Source organism: Echiichthys vipera (assembly GCF_963691815.1).
Source record: "Echiichthys vipera genome assembly, chromosome: 15".
Taxonomy (NCBI): Eukaryota; Metazoa; Chordata; class Actinopteri; order Perciformes; family Trachinidae; genus Echiichthys; species Echiichthys vipera.
The window spans coordinates 18,212,609-18,230,041 of record NC_139840.1 but is presented as its reverse complement, the minus strand read 5'-3'; the positions used below and the strand labels follow the sequence as shown (position 1 = coordinate 18,230,041).

The 17,433-nt window shown below is 41.3% G+C and overlaps 1 protein-coding gene across 1 annotated transcript in view; it reads right to left on the bottom strand.

The window, feature by feature from the left end:
* LOC310957696 (dynein axonemal heavy chain 11-like) overlaps positions 1-3,382 on the bottom strand; it is a gene marked incomplete at both ends in the record, with an annotated part of 37,109 nt that extends 33,727 nt beyond the window's left edge. The window contains 7 exon segments of the mRNA XM_083928385.1: positions 377-544; positions 745-978; positions 1,072-1,283; positions 1,667-1,766; positions 2,097-2,292; positions 3,082-3,272; positions 3,353-3,382. Coding sequence (XP_083784511.1) covers positions 377-544; positions 745-978; positions 1,072-1,283; positions 1,667-1,766; positions 2,097-2,292; positions 3,082-3,272; positions 3,353-3,382 — 1,131 coding nt within the window.
* Positions 3,383-17,433: the final 14,051 nt, after the last annotated feature.

The following is a 17,433-nucleotide window of genomic DNA, read 5'->3' as shown; positions in this document are numbered from 1 at the left end:
GGAATAACACACATTTAAAATGTGAAAATATATTATATCAGATCAATTTTTGATTCAGTTCCAGTTTTGATTGGCTGAGTCACACTGGAAGCTGTGTAACTGTAAAATATCTAGTAAATTAAATAAAATTGATGCACTGACTAATAATGACTGCTGTCACTGATTCTTGTGTGTTGCTAAGCAACTACTTTGCTTTGCTAGTTTTCAATTACTGTGCTGCTGGGCAGAAAAACAACATCTAATTGTTATTTTTTATTATTCGGCTGTGCCTGTCAATGCCACTTATAAATTGCTGTGAATCCCAGCCCTTTGGGGCTTATCAATTACAAAGCCGTGTGATATTAAAAACAACTGTAACAATAACACTAGGCCTCACATCACTCATATAGTCCAGAGGGTCATATTTGCTCTCTCTGAGGCCCCGCCAGCGGTCATGAAACTCCTCGCTCATGCGGAAGACCATCTCACTGAGGACTTTCCCTCTGGATCCACCCAGTTCAACTTTCTCCAGTTTCAGAAAGTCCAGCGCTGTTGCAAAAAGTTCCTACACATGAGAAGGGAAAAGCCACTGATGGGTGAGGCTGATAGGAGGGATTAATAAATTAATATACAGCAGTGTACTTGATGTCTTCTTGAGGCAAACAGTTCTGACATCTTCTTTTTGGAATAACAGCCAGATGTGCACATATCTTATCTTCCTTTAAAACAAACACATAATGGGACTATGCCAGTCAACCAATGCACCTCGATCATAAGCAACCTCTCCATGATGCGGTCTGACCGCTGGAACACAAGCGTAGCTGGAAAGTCCCACAGCTTGATGGTCTGACTGTGTCTGTAATACTTGGGGATCTGCTGGCGGTGAGTGTGAAACAATTGCTTGAAGGTGCGCAGAACTGAGACAGTTATCTGGACTCTTTCCACCCCCTCCTCAAGCTCCATCTTGAACAGCTCTTCCGGGATGAGGTAGGCAAAGGCCTGGATTCAAACACACAATCATATTAAGAAGATCTTAGATAGATATTCTGCCTCCCCCTCTTTCACACATATATGCAGAGATGCGTCACTGGCCTTTTCAATGATCAGGTTGCAGAATTCCTTCAGGAGGACCACCATTCGTTGTGGAGTGCAGTAGTATTCGGAACGGCTCCAAATGAGACAGAGTGTGTGGAAAAGAGGAGGCAGTAGAGCATCTATCTGTGGGAAACTCCTCTCTTCTAAGCTGCTGATCAGTCTCCTCAGAGGGCGTAGATACAGATCTATGTCCTCTGCTTCCAGCACCGCTATGATAATCACATACAGGAGTAATAAGGGATTGGAACCATATAGTTGTGTAATAGTTGTGTTCTATTAGTCTCTATGTGATTACCACGTTGCCCGTCACTGCTAAATGAGCATAATGGCAAACATAAACAACAACGCAAAGCTACATTACAGTATACGTATGTAAGTTATAAGAAAAAACCAGGCTAGTTAAAAATAATGTTTGTTATTTGAGATGGGGAAAATGTAAAAACTGAAGAAAGAATAAGAGTTGTAATCTCAGGAGCAGTATATAATAAGACAATAACTGCTTGAACTAAATGAGAGGTTGGGCCATGAGAGAGTAGATGATAAAATGAGTAAGTTAATTAATTAGCATTGATAAATGATAATGCCAATCTACCCTCATTGACTTTGAGGCAGATGTCCATGAAGGAGGAGTAGTAACTGCTCTTGACTCTTCTCAGGATCTCCATGATGCGCTCCACTTTGGGGCTCTGGATCTAAAGACAAGGAAATTGTAGCAGAATGTATACTCACTGGCTACTTAATCTATTGCAATTTAACACACCACCTCTACCATTAATTCTGCCGTTATGAAGTTTTTAATGTTCAATTTTTAAAAAAAATTCTCCTACATGTGTAGCAAAAGCATTTGGGGTCTGTTGATAATTCTGTCTTTCAAGCTGTGGACTCAAAATCCCATTTTAAGACATACCACGAGTGCCATATGAATCAAACACACCTCTTTACTGGTACTTTGAGAATTATATTTTCAGTTTACAATTTGAATTGACTGCACCCTGCCCACATCCACACAACCAGGGTAATACTTGTGATTGGATGCCCAGCAGGTTTTCCCTCTGAGTGGTCCAAAACTGGAGCTCCACATTAGGGCCTGGGTGGTCTCCCCGGAGCAGCACCATCCCAGAGTCTTTCTTCAGGACGTTCCATATCTGTCCAGACCACTGGACTATCAGAGTTTCTATAGAGTATAACAAGCCACGGTCCAGTGGCCAACCAGTAGGGCTGAGGGAGACAGAGAGTAGGGCGATTGGTGTCGGAAAAAAAAAAGTCCATATGGGCTTTGGATGATGAAAGTAAAGTTACAGTAGATAACCTACAAATCAGACTAAAGTATTATTCCAGTATTGCAGGTGTCACATTCAGCTTAAATTGCGTTGTTTGACACAGCAACTTTCACTGTGAAAAGACATTGCTGCCCCGTTGTTGACACCACCATCTCGTGTCTCAAGATCGTAGTCCTGCTGATAGTCCCTGCTGTTTGCTGGTACAATGTAAACAGAGCATGACAAGTCATTGTCAAACCCCTCAAAAAAATCCCTAAATATTAATTCAGACTAAATATGTTTTTATGGAAAAGCAATACTTTCATTCTGTACCCCTCAAAACGTAAGCAAAACGATGAATTTATGCAAATCTGAATTAAAAAATAGGTAAATCCCATTGACTGTAGGTACATCCTTGTGTATGTTCATGGTTGTGTTGTGTTTTGTGTTATTGTACCATAGACTGTGTATGTACTGTACTGATGTCCTGTATTTTGTTTGTGAATCCTGTTGTTTCTTGTATTTTGACAGTTTTTAATGTACTTGTAGTGTAAATGGACAAATGAATTGTACATTTGAAAAACCATGAATAAAAAAAGAAAAAAGCACGTCACTTCCGGAACTTTTTAAAAATTTTTTTTACATATAACGATACCGCTCCTTGACAGAAATTAATGCACATTAGCGCCAAGAAATATGAAATGGAAAATACATTTAGCGAGGCTATTAACCGCGCATGCGTACTGACCTGAGAACAACGTCCCGAGGCCGTGCCCTCTCCACGCACAGCGGCAGCGGCAGCAGCGTCCGTCCCTCGGCGCGGCCTCTCAGAGTCACCACCCTGCTCCGTAGCTTCTCCAGGTGCCTGTGGATGTCATCAGACACCACCCGCGGCCAGTCCTCGTGGTTCAGACCGTTGGACAGCACACACACTAGCACCTGTGCAGTACACACAAACTGTTTTAAGTGGATGCAAGTGTATGAGTTTGGTCACTTTACAGTGAGACACTTTAGCCTACCTCAGAGATGACAACAGGTAGGTGCTCCATGGGGTATCCGGGAACTTCCCCCAGCCGCAGTTGTTGCCTGAATCCGTGGCGAGCGATTCTCTTTACGCCTTTCTTCAGCACACACAGTAGCTTGGTCTTCCATGGTGGGGACGTCTTAACAGATGCAAAAACAGTAGGAATGCTTTCATCGGCATTGAAAGCACTAGAAATAAGTAGTGACTTATTTCAAAAAAATGTGTACGTTAGATTGGGATGTAGTGTAGCCCAGGAGATGTTGTTAAATACCTGCATGTCAGCTTATTATTATTGTATTGCGTAAGAGCTGATGCACTTTTCCGTTGTTTACTGACAGTCTATGGTTGTTTATATTAAAATTCTCAGGGCGTGAGCAGTTTTGCTGTTATCTTATTTTCTCTTTTTAATGAATTGTGTCTTCATGCCACCCAGGCAAACAGACAGTGAAGCGTCCCTCACGATCAGCCACTCTGCATGTATGCCCAATATACAGTATATTCATAGCACACATATATATATATATATATATAGCACACATAATTTCTAACAAACAGTGCATACAGAAAACAATAGATAACTGCACCATTCAATATTTACTCAAGGCAATAACCACTATGGGATTTGCCTACATTAGATTGACTTTAGCCAAGGTGGGGGAATAAAAAAGAAAAATGCACTTTAATGAAAGCAGGGTTTTTTTTTTTAATTTAATGTATTTTTTATAAATTGTTTTTATTATCCTTTGGCCTGTGTGTATTTCTCACCTGAGCATCCCCTGCATGTAATGTCCCCCCAGGTCCAGTGAAGAGCAGCAGTCTGTTGGTCCAGATGTGGTCCAGGTAATCCAGTATAATCTTCTGGTTCTCCTCTGTTCCGATGAAACGGTTCCATTTATCCGTCTTCACTCTCAGCACGCAGAAGGCCTGCTCCCGAAGGAAGTCCACTCTTTCATCTGACAGCACCACCCCGGCTTTGAGAGAAGGCTCCTGTGGGACGCGCACTCCTCCAGCCCCTCCACTGCCCAAAGCTCCACTTGCGCCTGTGGCCTCAGCCATGAAGACTCAGCTGGTGGGGAAAAAGAAACAAGACTAGGGCTTCTACCTCTTGAAAGAGAATCACATGATAGATTAAAGGTACAAACTCACATTAAGCCTTGTAAGTAGACGGTTCCCCCTATCTTAAGTTGATGATAATTATGCACCCTTTTCTACTCTACTTGTTAACTTTATGTTTCTTCTCTCTTCTCCAGCTCTAAGGGCTATCTGCTCGAAAAGTGATACACACCTTGATGGATAGGGAACCTTGTCACTGTGACAACGCAGTACGGGCTGGCTTCATTATCCTGTGCGGTGGAGGCTGTTTGCAACTCTATCCTGTAACCTGAGCCTTCAGAGGGGACCCAACTATGGGGCACTTTCAGGACAGGTACTGATATTACAGTTATGATGCACTCAAAGTTTTCAGTGATTTGACAGTATATACAGTACCTATATTTCATTGTAACAAATAATACATACTATATTTTGTGAAATTACTCATAGTTGTGTATCAGAGGGACAACAGTTGCATTCATAATTTTTGCATTGTTTGAGGTTTCTTATTTTAATATGTGGAAGAAAATGTGCTGCTGAATATAGAAAAAAGGTATAGTGGTCAAATTCATCCAAACGCCATAGAGGACGTCTCTACTACTAACCTGTGCAATGTGTAGCAACACCACAGGGGGGCAGTGTGGTACAATGTTTTTTACAGCATCCTTTTAACTGTAATCCAAAGTGACCCCAGCCATGACATCCTATTACACATGTTATGCCATTTATATAAAATCATGGGACATTTCTCTAACTGTGTTACTTAAAATACCGCAGCAATGATTACCCCTTTAAAGATCCTTCACTTTCCGAATTTAACCTTAATACATGAATGTAATCATATGTCCAATTTAAAAGGGGCTGCTGTCAGAGGCAGAGCTTTTCTGGGATGTCTGACATTTCAGTGTTTTGCTAACCATATGGTCATGCATTTCATCCACATATAAGGTTATGCAATATAAGGCTTGTCAAAAACTAAGGATTTAACAGCTGTAAAATGTCCTCATCTCTAGTATTCATACAAAGTGTTTAATCCACCATACCATGTCCTTGTTTACACATTCACTTCATTTCTATAATCACTTCCTTTTCGCCTAATGTCCGCTTTAAACATTAAATGCAATTCAAAGAGGCATTTTTTTTCAGTACACATGACGTATATATGCTTAATGGGTCTATATAACCTATGGACGTTTATTTCAGTGGGTAGGTTAAGTGTTCAGCATTTGTCATCATTCATTTTTTCTATTGTTCACAACACAGAACATACCAGCCAGTAATCCATGGCAGTTCTCCAAGGGAATTTGTCCTTTCTGAAATCTGTAATTCCATGCCTCATGCTGTCTGCATAAGTAAATGCATTTGTGCGTTTGTGAACGCTTTTTGTTAATACTCTTTACATACTTCATTTTGTGTGTGCGTGTCATGCAGCTCAAATGACGATCCTCTATATAGCATGTAAGGGTCAGTTTTTGTATGGTATAGATTTTTGTACGGTATGTGTGTTTTAGCTTTATACTTTACGTATAGATATAGTGTGTGTGTGTGTGTGTGTGTGTGTGTGTGTGTGTGTGTGTGTGTGTGTGTGTGTGTGTGTGTGTGTGTGTGTGTGTGTGTGTGTGTGTGTGTGTGTGTGTGTGTGTGTGTGTGTGTGTGTGTGTGTGTGTGTGTGTGTGTGTGTGTGTGTGTGTGTGTGTGTGTGTGTGTGTGTGTGTGTGTGTGTGTGCCCCGCGCCCAAGGCTAGTGACGGTGTCCCTGGGGGTCTCCACACATACTGTATCTAAGCCTATTTGAGCCTTCTGACAGCAGGAGCATGACTGCCCATCTCTCTGACCTCATGCCCAATGTCAGCGCTTCTCTGTAGGGATGGAAGGATGGAGGCCAGAAAACGAGATCTCAGGACAATAGGGAGGGGAGGCAAGAGGAGCAGGAGAGGGAGCCAATGGAGAGAGAAAGGAGAAAAAAAGAGGGTGTATGCTGGGTTGGAGAATGAGGAGGGGCAGTAAGCTTACAGAATACAAATTAGACAGAGAATAGAGTGATGAAGGAGCAGAAGAGTAACAGCAGAATAGAGATATGTACTTGGCTGGCTATTGGTGATAAATATTCAAGAATAGTTGTGAACAGAGTCACTGCTGAGTAATGTAAACAGGAGGAGTAAGAGGGCAAATGGAAAAACGTATCCTAAGGCGATATTTAAACTCCCAGCTCTTGACTGAAATATCACCTGTAAGTGAATATAATATTCTGCTCCAATGTAGCATAGCAATCACCAGCTAAACTCCTTTTTAAAAAAATCTTTCAGCAATGTAGTTTTGACCTGAAGCGTCTCCTTTATTTCTTTTCTCCTCCTCTTGTTCCTCCATCTCTTCTACTCGCTCTCTCCATTTTGCCGTTGCCATGGCTACATGTTGCTTGACGATCAGGCTGCCGCTCTTGAGTCCAGAGCTTCAGCCTGGCTCATTCTGTCTCTCGCCTCAACCACTCCTCTACTCCACTCCTCATCACCCTTTCCCTGTCCTCAGTCAGGGGAGAAAATTACATGTAGATGAGCTTGAGGTCTCTGTACATTTCGACCACACACGCACGCACGCACGCACGCACGCACGCACGCACGCACGCACGCACGCACGCACGCACGCACGCACGCACGCACGCACGCACGCACGCACACACACACACACACACACACACACACACACACACACACACACACACACACACACACACACACACACACACACACACACACACACACACACACACACACACACACACACACACACACACACACAACTATAGTTTCCTCAGGCGATGGGAGTCTTGAACATGTCCGTACTTTAGTACCCGCCACGGCCTTTTTCATTTTGTCTTGGAGTCTCAGGGGAACAAGACAGAGCCATGTATTACTGTAGCAGCTAGACTCATGGGAAACAGAGAAATGGAGGAAAAAGAAGGATGTGGACAAGGGGAGAAAAATGTCACTGGAAAGAGAGAAATTGAGATGGTGACAAAGATGACAAATGCATGCACACTATCTCATACATGCAGTAATGATCATTTCAAAGCTTGCCTCCTGTTGCTGGCTGACTACCCATGAAGCCTTATCATGGCTGGCGATTGCCATGTATGTGCTTGTGTGCCTGTGTCCAGATGGTGCTGACCAGCCGTTCCTCCCAGCGTAGATGAAGTAAATTGAGCGATTACAGTAATGACCGACACACACATCTGTCCCAAACCTCTGCAGACCTCAGCTGATAGTGCTCATGCAGAAGCACTGAGCTGAGGTCCATGGAGTTGGTTTAACCCAATTATAATGTGCGTTTTATCTGCTAATGTATTTAACAAGTTTGCAGTCGTCATTTTATTGTGTGTGGAGTAACTGCGAAAATGCAAGCTGCTAGTTGACACATCAGGTACCTTACAAAGAGAGTACATTTGGATGAAATGTGACCCCTCTTGTCAAGGTGACTGCCTAATCCTCCCGCCCCCCACTCCACAACTCTCCTCCCTTACTTACCCTTAGGACTCCAATCTGACCAACTAAAATTGCCCCTTTGCCTGTTCATCCATTTTATTTCTTTTTCGACATCTTTGGTGTTTTTTCTCTAACCAGAAAAGTGTCGAGAGAGGGGGACAATTTGGATGAGCCGCACAGGGCAGGCAGTCTCTTTGTAGTTAGGAGGAAAGCCAGAGTGTCACCAGCAAGCTCTTCCTTATCCAACCTCTCCTTTGTTCTGCAAAGGTCTGTTCCCTCTGTCTGGACTCAGTGATATTTGAGAGGAAGGTCCGTGTACACAGGAAGGGGTTAGAGAGCATGGCCAAGCTCCCAGGATGTGTTGTGTTTGTGAATTTAAGTCCTGAGTTTGCTCTCCGGTGAGTATATCGAGTGTGTGTGCATGTTTGTGCTTTCTAGTTGAGGGGACCCCAGCAACTTGTGTTCAGAAACGCTGAGTCCATGCTGACCACTTCCTGGATATTGTTCACTTAGTCAACACTCTGTGTAAGAGAACACTCTTATTTCACTGGCAAAGTACTGCAGCATCTTCTCCAAAACCTGCAGACACAGTATTTTCTGTTTTGTTCTGTGCTGTAGTAGACACAGGTTGTTTCCTTTTACAGCAAGTTCACCTGGGTGTGGTCTCTGGAGGCTCATTAAGCTTTGCAGAGGTAAAAAGAGATGCACTGGAATTTCAAGTTGGGTACAAACCTCCTCTGTACGAAGGTGGCGGTTTTGTGTAGGTTTCCAGTCACACTTACAGTAAATCCTGTAGATGGGGCTGTTTTTCTATCAGGCTCTAGAGAATGTCCCCTAAATCAAAATTTCTCCCATGCCTCATCCTCTTGTTACTTTTGAATGCACATGTGAGCTCTGGGGAGACATGCATTATGTGTGCTCCTTGTCGATAGCTGAATTGGATTTGGCATAACTCCACTGTGGGCATATAGTAAGTATATTGCTGTGCTAGGTATTCACACAGATACCAGAACACACAAACTAGCAGAAGCGTGATTGTACATGCTAGAATCAGAATGTTCCCTTTGGCTTTAACACAGAGGGAAAGTAAGAAAGTATTGTTTCTATTGATTTAACATCATCTGCTCACCTCAGAGATATTAAGACCATAAAACAATAAAGGAGGATTGAAATATGCCTGGGTAACCTCTCAACGAATACAAGTCATATATTGTGGCTGTCCCCGGTGGAGGAAAACCTTTTAAGAGCATTGGAATCTGGATTAGAAGTTATGGAAAAAATTAAATTAACACATTTCACTTTGTTTTGTGTTTTTACTTTTTCAGAGAAGTGAGATAAGTAAAGCTCATGACCAGAGCTGTCTCACCTCAAAGACATTTACCTCCCCCCATGATGTGATCAGATAAAGAGTAATAGCATATTGTTCCCTATATACTTTTCACACTCAGTGATTTAGCCAAATGAGGTGAAAGGAACTGTACGTTTCCATTGTTCCATTAAAATATGACCGAGAACAAAGCGGGGAATTAGACACACTGACACACTAACTGTACCCCCACCCTCCTTTTCAAATGACTACTTTGTTTGATTGGCTGCCACAGTACTTGGCCATTACATGCGAAGATGTGCTAATGAAGGTAGACAGTGGGGAAATGATAGACTTAGGTTTTCACTCTGGTGAATAAGATTGTAGGACACAGTCTGATTGTCTGTCATTTTGGTGCCATTCATTTGCAATTACTGCAGTGGCCAGCAATTAGTTTAATGTTGCATATAGGTTAACTGCGGTGCTGTCTAATGTCCTAACTAGTAAAAAGACACTTGTTCTTCAATTGTTATCTTATGGAAAGTGGACAGCTTTGCACTGAAAATTCTTTGGGACACTCACTCTCACAGTAATTGTTAGTTGAGTGCAGAGTTTAGGCCACAAGCAGGGTTGGCTGCTCAGGACAACAAGGCTTCAAGGCTTCCCAACACACAGTTATTGATTTTTTTTTTTTTTTTTTTGTGATGCTTGACTAGCAAAGAGGAAATTTATCAGCCACGGAGCAACATATTTGGTAAGAATTCAATGTCTTGCTCAAAGATGCTTTAGCAGAATAGATGCTTGTTGTAGCAAAGGCTTGAATCCCTCTGGGTGAAGGACGCTCTCCCTGCCTACTGCACCAACCTGCAAATGACACTTTTTTTTGTTGTTGCCATGTTGGATGGATTGCCATGACATTTTGTAAAGACATTTCTGGTGTCTAGATGATGTCTCCTACTGACTTTAGTGATTCCGTGACTTTCCCCTAGCGCCACGATGAGGTTGACATTAGGCTTGGGCGATTTCTATTTTTTTAATCTTTATACCATCCTGGCATTTCACTAAGGTATATGATATTTTAAAAAAATAAAAACTTGGGCGAAAAGCTAAGCTTTTGGTTATAGAGATCAGTGTAGCATGTTTAACATTGTCTACTTACAATGATGTGTGTTAATATTCAATTATCCTTACTCTGCACACTACAGTAGGCTACATCACCTTAATGACACATTTCCATACCAGTTTAATAGAACCAAGAGCGCTGTATTTTAGACGATAATAAAATCATTCCGTCTTGATTTCTGGGATAAGTTTTACCTTGATACCGCCTGCTGTAGATGACATTATTGTTTTTAAGAGAAATGGTAAATAGAATTGTACTTATATAGCACCTTTCTAGTCTTCTCAATACTCAAGGCGCTTTCACACTACTTGTCACATTCACACTGACATTCACGCAGATGGCGGTGGTCATCCACATACCATCAAATCTCACACCCATGCGCAGCGCGGGGAGCAATTTGGGGTTCAGTGGACCGGGGGAGCTGGGGATCCTGCCACTGAGCCACAGCCGCCCCATGAAATGAAATGTCTCCTGAACTTTTCATCTACGATCATCAGGTCAAAAATGATAATCAAAATGATAATTTTTGTTCAAAGTCCAAGTGACTTTTTTTGTGTAGTGCCAGTTGGCAAATGTTAGCATCCCGACCTGCTAAATTAGGATTGCATTGAATGTCAACATTGTCATATATCAGCTGATTTCAGCATTTGGCTGTGCAGCATTAGTACAGCATAAAACACACAGACACACACACACAGACACACACACACACAGACACACACACACACACACACACACACATACACACACGTGCACACAGATTAGTCATTGATCAGGGTTAAGCTTTGATCTCTGTGTGAGAGCATGCCGTGGCCGATCAATAACTTTAATTCGGCTTCAAGTGTGTGTTTGCACGGTTCTGTCTCTGACATCTTTCACTCCGCTATACTTTTCAACCTTACGCGCAGCCCAACACACGGTCATATTCTCCCTTTTCTCAAACCCACACAGACAGAATTAAACACACACACATACAGCAACCTGATTAGGTGAGCCACAGGGGTTAGGCCTAATGACAAACAAAGTCAGTGTGTGCACAAACACCTCAGCTTGACAGATGAAATATAGATTTTCCTCTGTCCCAAAAGCTGATGGGTATTAGGTGAAGGCATGTGTGTGTACACGAGTGACTGTTTGCATGTATGCTTTGTGTGTGTAATCTTGTTCTCCAGATTGTTTTTATGGAAAGAGGAGGCACATGGGAAAATCATGTGAGACTGGATGCTGCTTTGTTACTGTTAAATACCCTCTCTCCAGGGAAATAGTGGGTTAAATAACTGTGTTTTCTATTTGTGTGTGTGTGTATTAGTGTGTGTGCGTGCGTGCGTGCGTGTGTGTGTGTGTGAGATAGATTAATAGGAATGCTGTCCTATCCCAGGGGAAAGCATTGGTATTGTTTGTACTGGTGGCAGGTCCTTCAAGATTACTCAAAATGTGCCTAATGAGTGAGTTAGTGTTTGTGTGGGTTGGTGTACTTCTACCTCACACTCTGTTAATGAATAAATTAAAACCTTTATTGTTCCCAGGAGAATTTGCTTTGCACAGTGGGCCTCTAGAAAACCTGTAAAACAGATACCAGACATATTGTAAACTGACATATTTCTTACATTGAAAAATGTTGGTTACACATCAAATTAATTGCACCTTGTAAAAGAAATACACAATTTAATGCCATGAGAAGTTTTAATGCTGATTGTTTTCATTGTCGATTATCTTCTTCATCAATCGGCTAGTTGTTTGGTCTAAAAAATGTCAGAAAATAGTGAAAAAAATACTGATTGCTGTTTCCTGAAGCCTGTGATGACTTCATCAGATGTCTTGTTTTGGATCAGTGTTGATCAGAACGTTGCAGTTTCTTTCAGCTCACTGTTTTGTTGCCAGCTGTGTCAGCAGTGGCATTGGGATTCCGTGTGTGTGTGCGTGCGTGCGTGTGTGTGTGCGTGCGTGTGTGTGTGTGTGTGTGTGTGTGTGTGTGTGTGTGTGTGTGTGTGTGTGTGTGTGTGTGTGTGTGTGTGTGTGTGTGTGTGTGTGTGTGTGTGTGTGTGTGTGTGTGTGTGTGTGTGTATCATCATGGCAAAATGTGGTCATGGGGACACTTGCCACCGACCTCAGAGGCAGTTTTGAGTATTGTGCAAGGCTGAAGTCGTAATAAGACATGAGCTCCCCTGGAAACATGATTTGTGACATTTTGGGGGGTCTTGAAAATATTGACAAGATGATATTTTTGCCATGCTGCATCATCATGGATCAAATGAGGCTATTATTGATGTATGAGACATGCGTGTGGGTGATTTATCACTAATTCACTCTAGAATGCATGCTATTCTTGCCATCACCTTTGAAGTATGGCGGGGCAGTATCAAAAACTTAACTCACGTTAAAAAAAAGGAAAAAAACTTTCTTACCACCCACACTAGTCAGCATACAGATATTTAAAAAAAGTTGACATAGCTTACTCTAACTTTGGATTTACCAAAAAATCAAAGCCAATAGATTCTGAAGAACTATTGGTTTCTTATTTGTGCCATTAAACTGTAGAATATTACCACAGCCCTCTATTGTATTGTATCATACTGTGCATTAACTGATTATTATATTTCAGATGTGTTGATATAAAGCAGGGCCTAGAAGCCTAGGCCTAGATGTTGGAAGCTGTGAATGTTTCTTCGCAATAAGAGCCGCAGCAGTTCTCTCTTTGAGGCAAGTGCACATCTTTTCCCATGTAATTCACAAACTATATTGCTATGAGTATGTACAAAATGACTTCCTTCTTATCAATGACTTAATGTTATTAATGCTATTTCATCCCATCCTCCTCATCTAAAAGTCACCAGTTAACTTTTCAACCACTCAAATGATTGTATCATCAAAAGCCTGAATATTTTGCAAGCAAAGGGATTTAGAAGACTCATTACTTTAATTATAATCCATAACTGGCTCTAATTTCATACCAGCATTTTATAAGAGCCAATGTCAGTTCAACCTATAATGGTGGGGTTCTTATTTTGGAATTAAACTTTCCAATCTGTTCCAAACCCTTTGACACTGTGTTGTGAGGTGTGTAATTCGTTGCGACCACGTGTGTAACTGCATGCTTGTGTTTGAATGTGCTGAGCTCACTGTAGGTTAAGCTAAGTGGCTGTCTGGCACAGACATCTTTGATTATCTTTATTTATCCCTCCCACTCACTGTTTCTCAGCTCACACACACACATACATACACACACCCATCCTGCTAAAAAGCTAATCTTTTTGTGCTAATGAAAGGTATTGGGTTTCCTAACAGGCTTTTAAAGGAAGGTGATGGATTGAGGGATAGATGGATGGTGGGAGGGGAGAAGGGACACAGTCAGGGGAAGAAGTGAGAGGGAGGTGAGGTGTCAATAAGCACATCAACCTGATCCCTTTCAGACTGCGAGGTGTACATATGCTGCTAATGTATTCATTCATGCACGCGCATACATGCACGCCTTTAGTCGCTCATAAATCTGTGGGCAAAACATAAAAGCAAGTCTTTTGGTGCCAATAAGCTGAGAGATGGATTGCCAGAGATGTCTCCACCTTGACCAGTGCCGTGATAAATGCCTATGGGTGTGTATGCATGCACTCCAATGTATTACATCAGTTGGGAGCTGTAGGTCTGAGCAGATTGGTGCAGAACTACTCTTATTAAATCCATTTTGTGTTGCAGAGAGGAATTAATTATGTGATACTTGCCATTTTCAGCACATTTGCTTTAAGACGTATCTTTCTTTTGAAGAACCCCAAACTGAATACAATACAGTTAAATGTGCCAGTTAGTAATGAGCTGTGTACTATAATTGATGAGATATTATGTTTTATGTCCTGAGTTATGTGTGAGAATAATTTAAATAATGCTATGAATGAATATGAGAATTTATGAAAATGAATAATAATAGTTTTAAGACCGTGGATGGTGTCCAAAGTCTTGAAATGATCTTCTCTCTCTCTCTCTCTCTCTCTCTCTCTCTCTCTCTCTCTCTCTCTCTCTCTCTCTCTCTCTCTCCATGCATGTATTCCTGCTTTTATCTCAATTTTCTGTCTTCCACCTCGTTCATTTCTCCAGGTGAATCTATCAGGGAGTGTCTTGAGGATCATGAGCCCCTTTTCTCTCCCGGTCTTTTCCCCTTTCTAATAAAGATCATAATAATTTGTTTCCCACTCACATTAGCATGCCAGTAATGAGAGGGGTAAGTCAACCATTAGAATATGATCCATAATTCATTGTTTACTCCCGTTCATTACCCCAAACCTTCTCCGATGAATGTTTAATAAGTGTGCGTGTGTGTGCATGCGTGTGACTTTGCATTTCTGTTTATCATCTGGGGTACTGAGCAGTGTCAGGCCACGATGGATTGTTTGTGCTGACCGAAATTTACATGATGGACTCTGTAATATACCTTTTTTCCATATGCATTACGTAACTTATGAATGACGCAAGCAACAACTTTAATTAGAAATAAATGCAAGGGTGCATTACTGTGCATCTGCTTTGGTGTGTGCGTGTGTCTCCGTCTCTCTTACTGTCTGTCTCTCTCATGAGTGAAGCAGACAGCTGTTATCAGTCCCTGACAGAATCCTCCCATCAACCCCCTCCTTCTTCTGTCAATCACAGCACATTGTCACCAAGTCACCATTTAAATAGCCATTTTTTTCTTTATTTACTCAAGAAATATGTGCGGCCATCAGTGAATAATTGTTTGCGCCTCTCCTCTCCAGAAAAAGCCAAACACTGCAAGTTGGTTAATATTTAAGAATTCCCAAAACACCTTCATCAGGTTCCCTACCCTGCAAAATTACTCCCTCAATAAATAAATAGTTGTTAAAACCAGCTGGAACATCATTAATGTTCGGCTCTGGGCCAGTGGAAAGTTGCCTCAAGTTGTGTATGTGTGTGTGTGTTTGTGTGTGTATGTGAATGTTTGTATGCGTGTCTTTTGGCAACCTCCTAATGAGATGCCTGTGTTTCCCTCCATTAGTAGTTTATTAGATATCATGGGTCGCTGAGGTTTGTAAAATACAGTAAGCTTAATTTAGCACATTTGGCACTACAGGGGCATGGGGGACTTAAGGGAGTATCGAGGGCATGGACAACTGGCGTAGCTTTGGATGTAAATTAGTGTTGCCAGCAATAATACTGTAGGTGAGCTGCTCAGCACAGCCATCATGCCCTCCAACAAAGCATTTACTTATTAAACTGCCTTAGAGGTGCTGATTACTGCCGTTGAATATAATCATGGGTTTTCAACCACCCGACAAATGCTACTGAATTTTATGCTGCTGTTTAAAGGTACTATGTTTAAAAAATGTTTTAATTCTTGGCTGTGGTCATTGTGGTGTCTCTCTTCAATGATATAAAACAGAGTCACCAACACAGATGTATCCTCCTTTTGTCTAGGTGGTCTTACTTTTTTATTCTTAACTATCCACTGGTGATGTTGTTGCAAATGTGAAGAATTATTCACTTTCTTGGAGCCAGAGTTTTGCTCCCAAGGAAAGACCTACCTGACTCTGGATGTTCAAAACAGCAAATGCAACAATGGGTTTGATGAATTGGGTGAAGGTTTTACAACTGTTGGGTTGTATTGTAAAGAGAAACACAATAGCAAAGTGGATATTTGGATGAAAGAAAAAATAACATCAAGTCCATTTTTATTTATGTAGTCACAAATCACAAAAGGAGGAATCACATGACTCTTTTCATGTAGGGTGTAGAGTTCTACTTTTCATTGTTTGACAACACACACACACACACACACACACACACACACACACACACACACACACACACACACACACACACACACACACACACACACACACACACACACACACACACACACACACACACCACCTACCATCATTTATAGCTAGCTAGTAAGTGACAGATGGACCCATTTTCTCCACTGTTCATGTAACCTTTACTGTCTGGGGCTATCAAAGGTTACGCCGTCAGACCAGATTTACTTTAGACGCATGGTTCTCTCTCTCTCTCTCTCTCTCTGTCTCTGTCTCTCTCTTTCTCCTCCCTACACTTTACAGTAGCCTGTTTCTATCTTAGAGGGGAACTATGCCCATTTTTAAAATACATACATACATACTATGGTTTAAAATCTGACTAAACATGAACAAATCTCAGAGTATAAAGTGTAGAAATGCTCCATAGACAATGAATTGAGAAAGATGTTATAGATGACCCCTTGAGAGCACTGCATGTTCTCAGTATATGGGGACTTTTTTTGTTTCAGGACTGACACTGTTATAAAATAAAAGCTCATTTGGGTATAAAAAAGAAAATTAACAATATTAGTCTCTTATTTCATCGTCTCTGGAGCAGCTCCATACGTTATACTTCAGACATCACACGTTTGAGATTTACTTCTCTGGTTTCTGGCTTTGAGAGAGAGTAGCTCATATTCCAAAATATTAATTGAACTTTTCTAGTCAATGGAAATAACATATTGCTTCCTTTCAAGCTTCTTGCACTGTAGGTAATTCATAAATTCTCTGTCAATTTAATATGCTGGTGTCAACTGTAAAAAAGGACTTTGAGACATTTTTTTGTAAATGACACTCTGAACATCAGCACCTACTTGGGACCTGGTAACATTTCTCGAACATTTTGAGTGTGTTCCAAACCATCGGTGCATAACAGCAGGAAGCTGCTCCAGGTCTCATGGCAGTAGAAAGGAAATTTGGTACAAACATTAATTTCCACCTCAGGAATTAAATTGTCATAAGTTTGTCAATCCCCTAAGTTTTCACCTAGCACAATAATTTCAAAAAGAATACAAATCCTTCCCATCGGCCTAAGCTGTACTTTGTGATAACGCTATTTAGCAAATGTTAGCAGGTAAACCAAGATGGTGACCGTGGTAAACTTTATACCTGCTTGACTTAAATATGTTAGCATTGTCATTTTAAATATGATAGCATACCGACGTTAGCATTTAGGAAACGCTCACCCTATTATCCATTCCTTTTCCCATCCTCATTCTTTTTCTCTCACTTTTTTCTTGATATTGTTATTCTGTTATTTCATTCTTTTCACACAGCA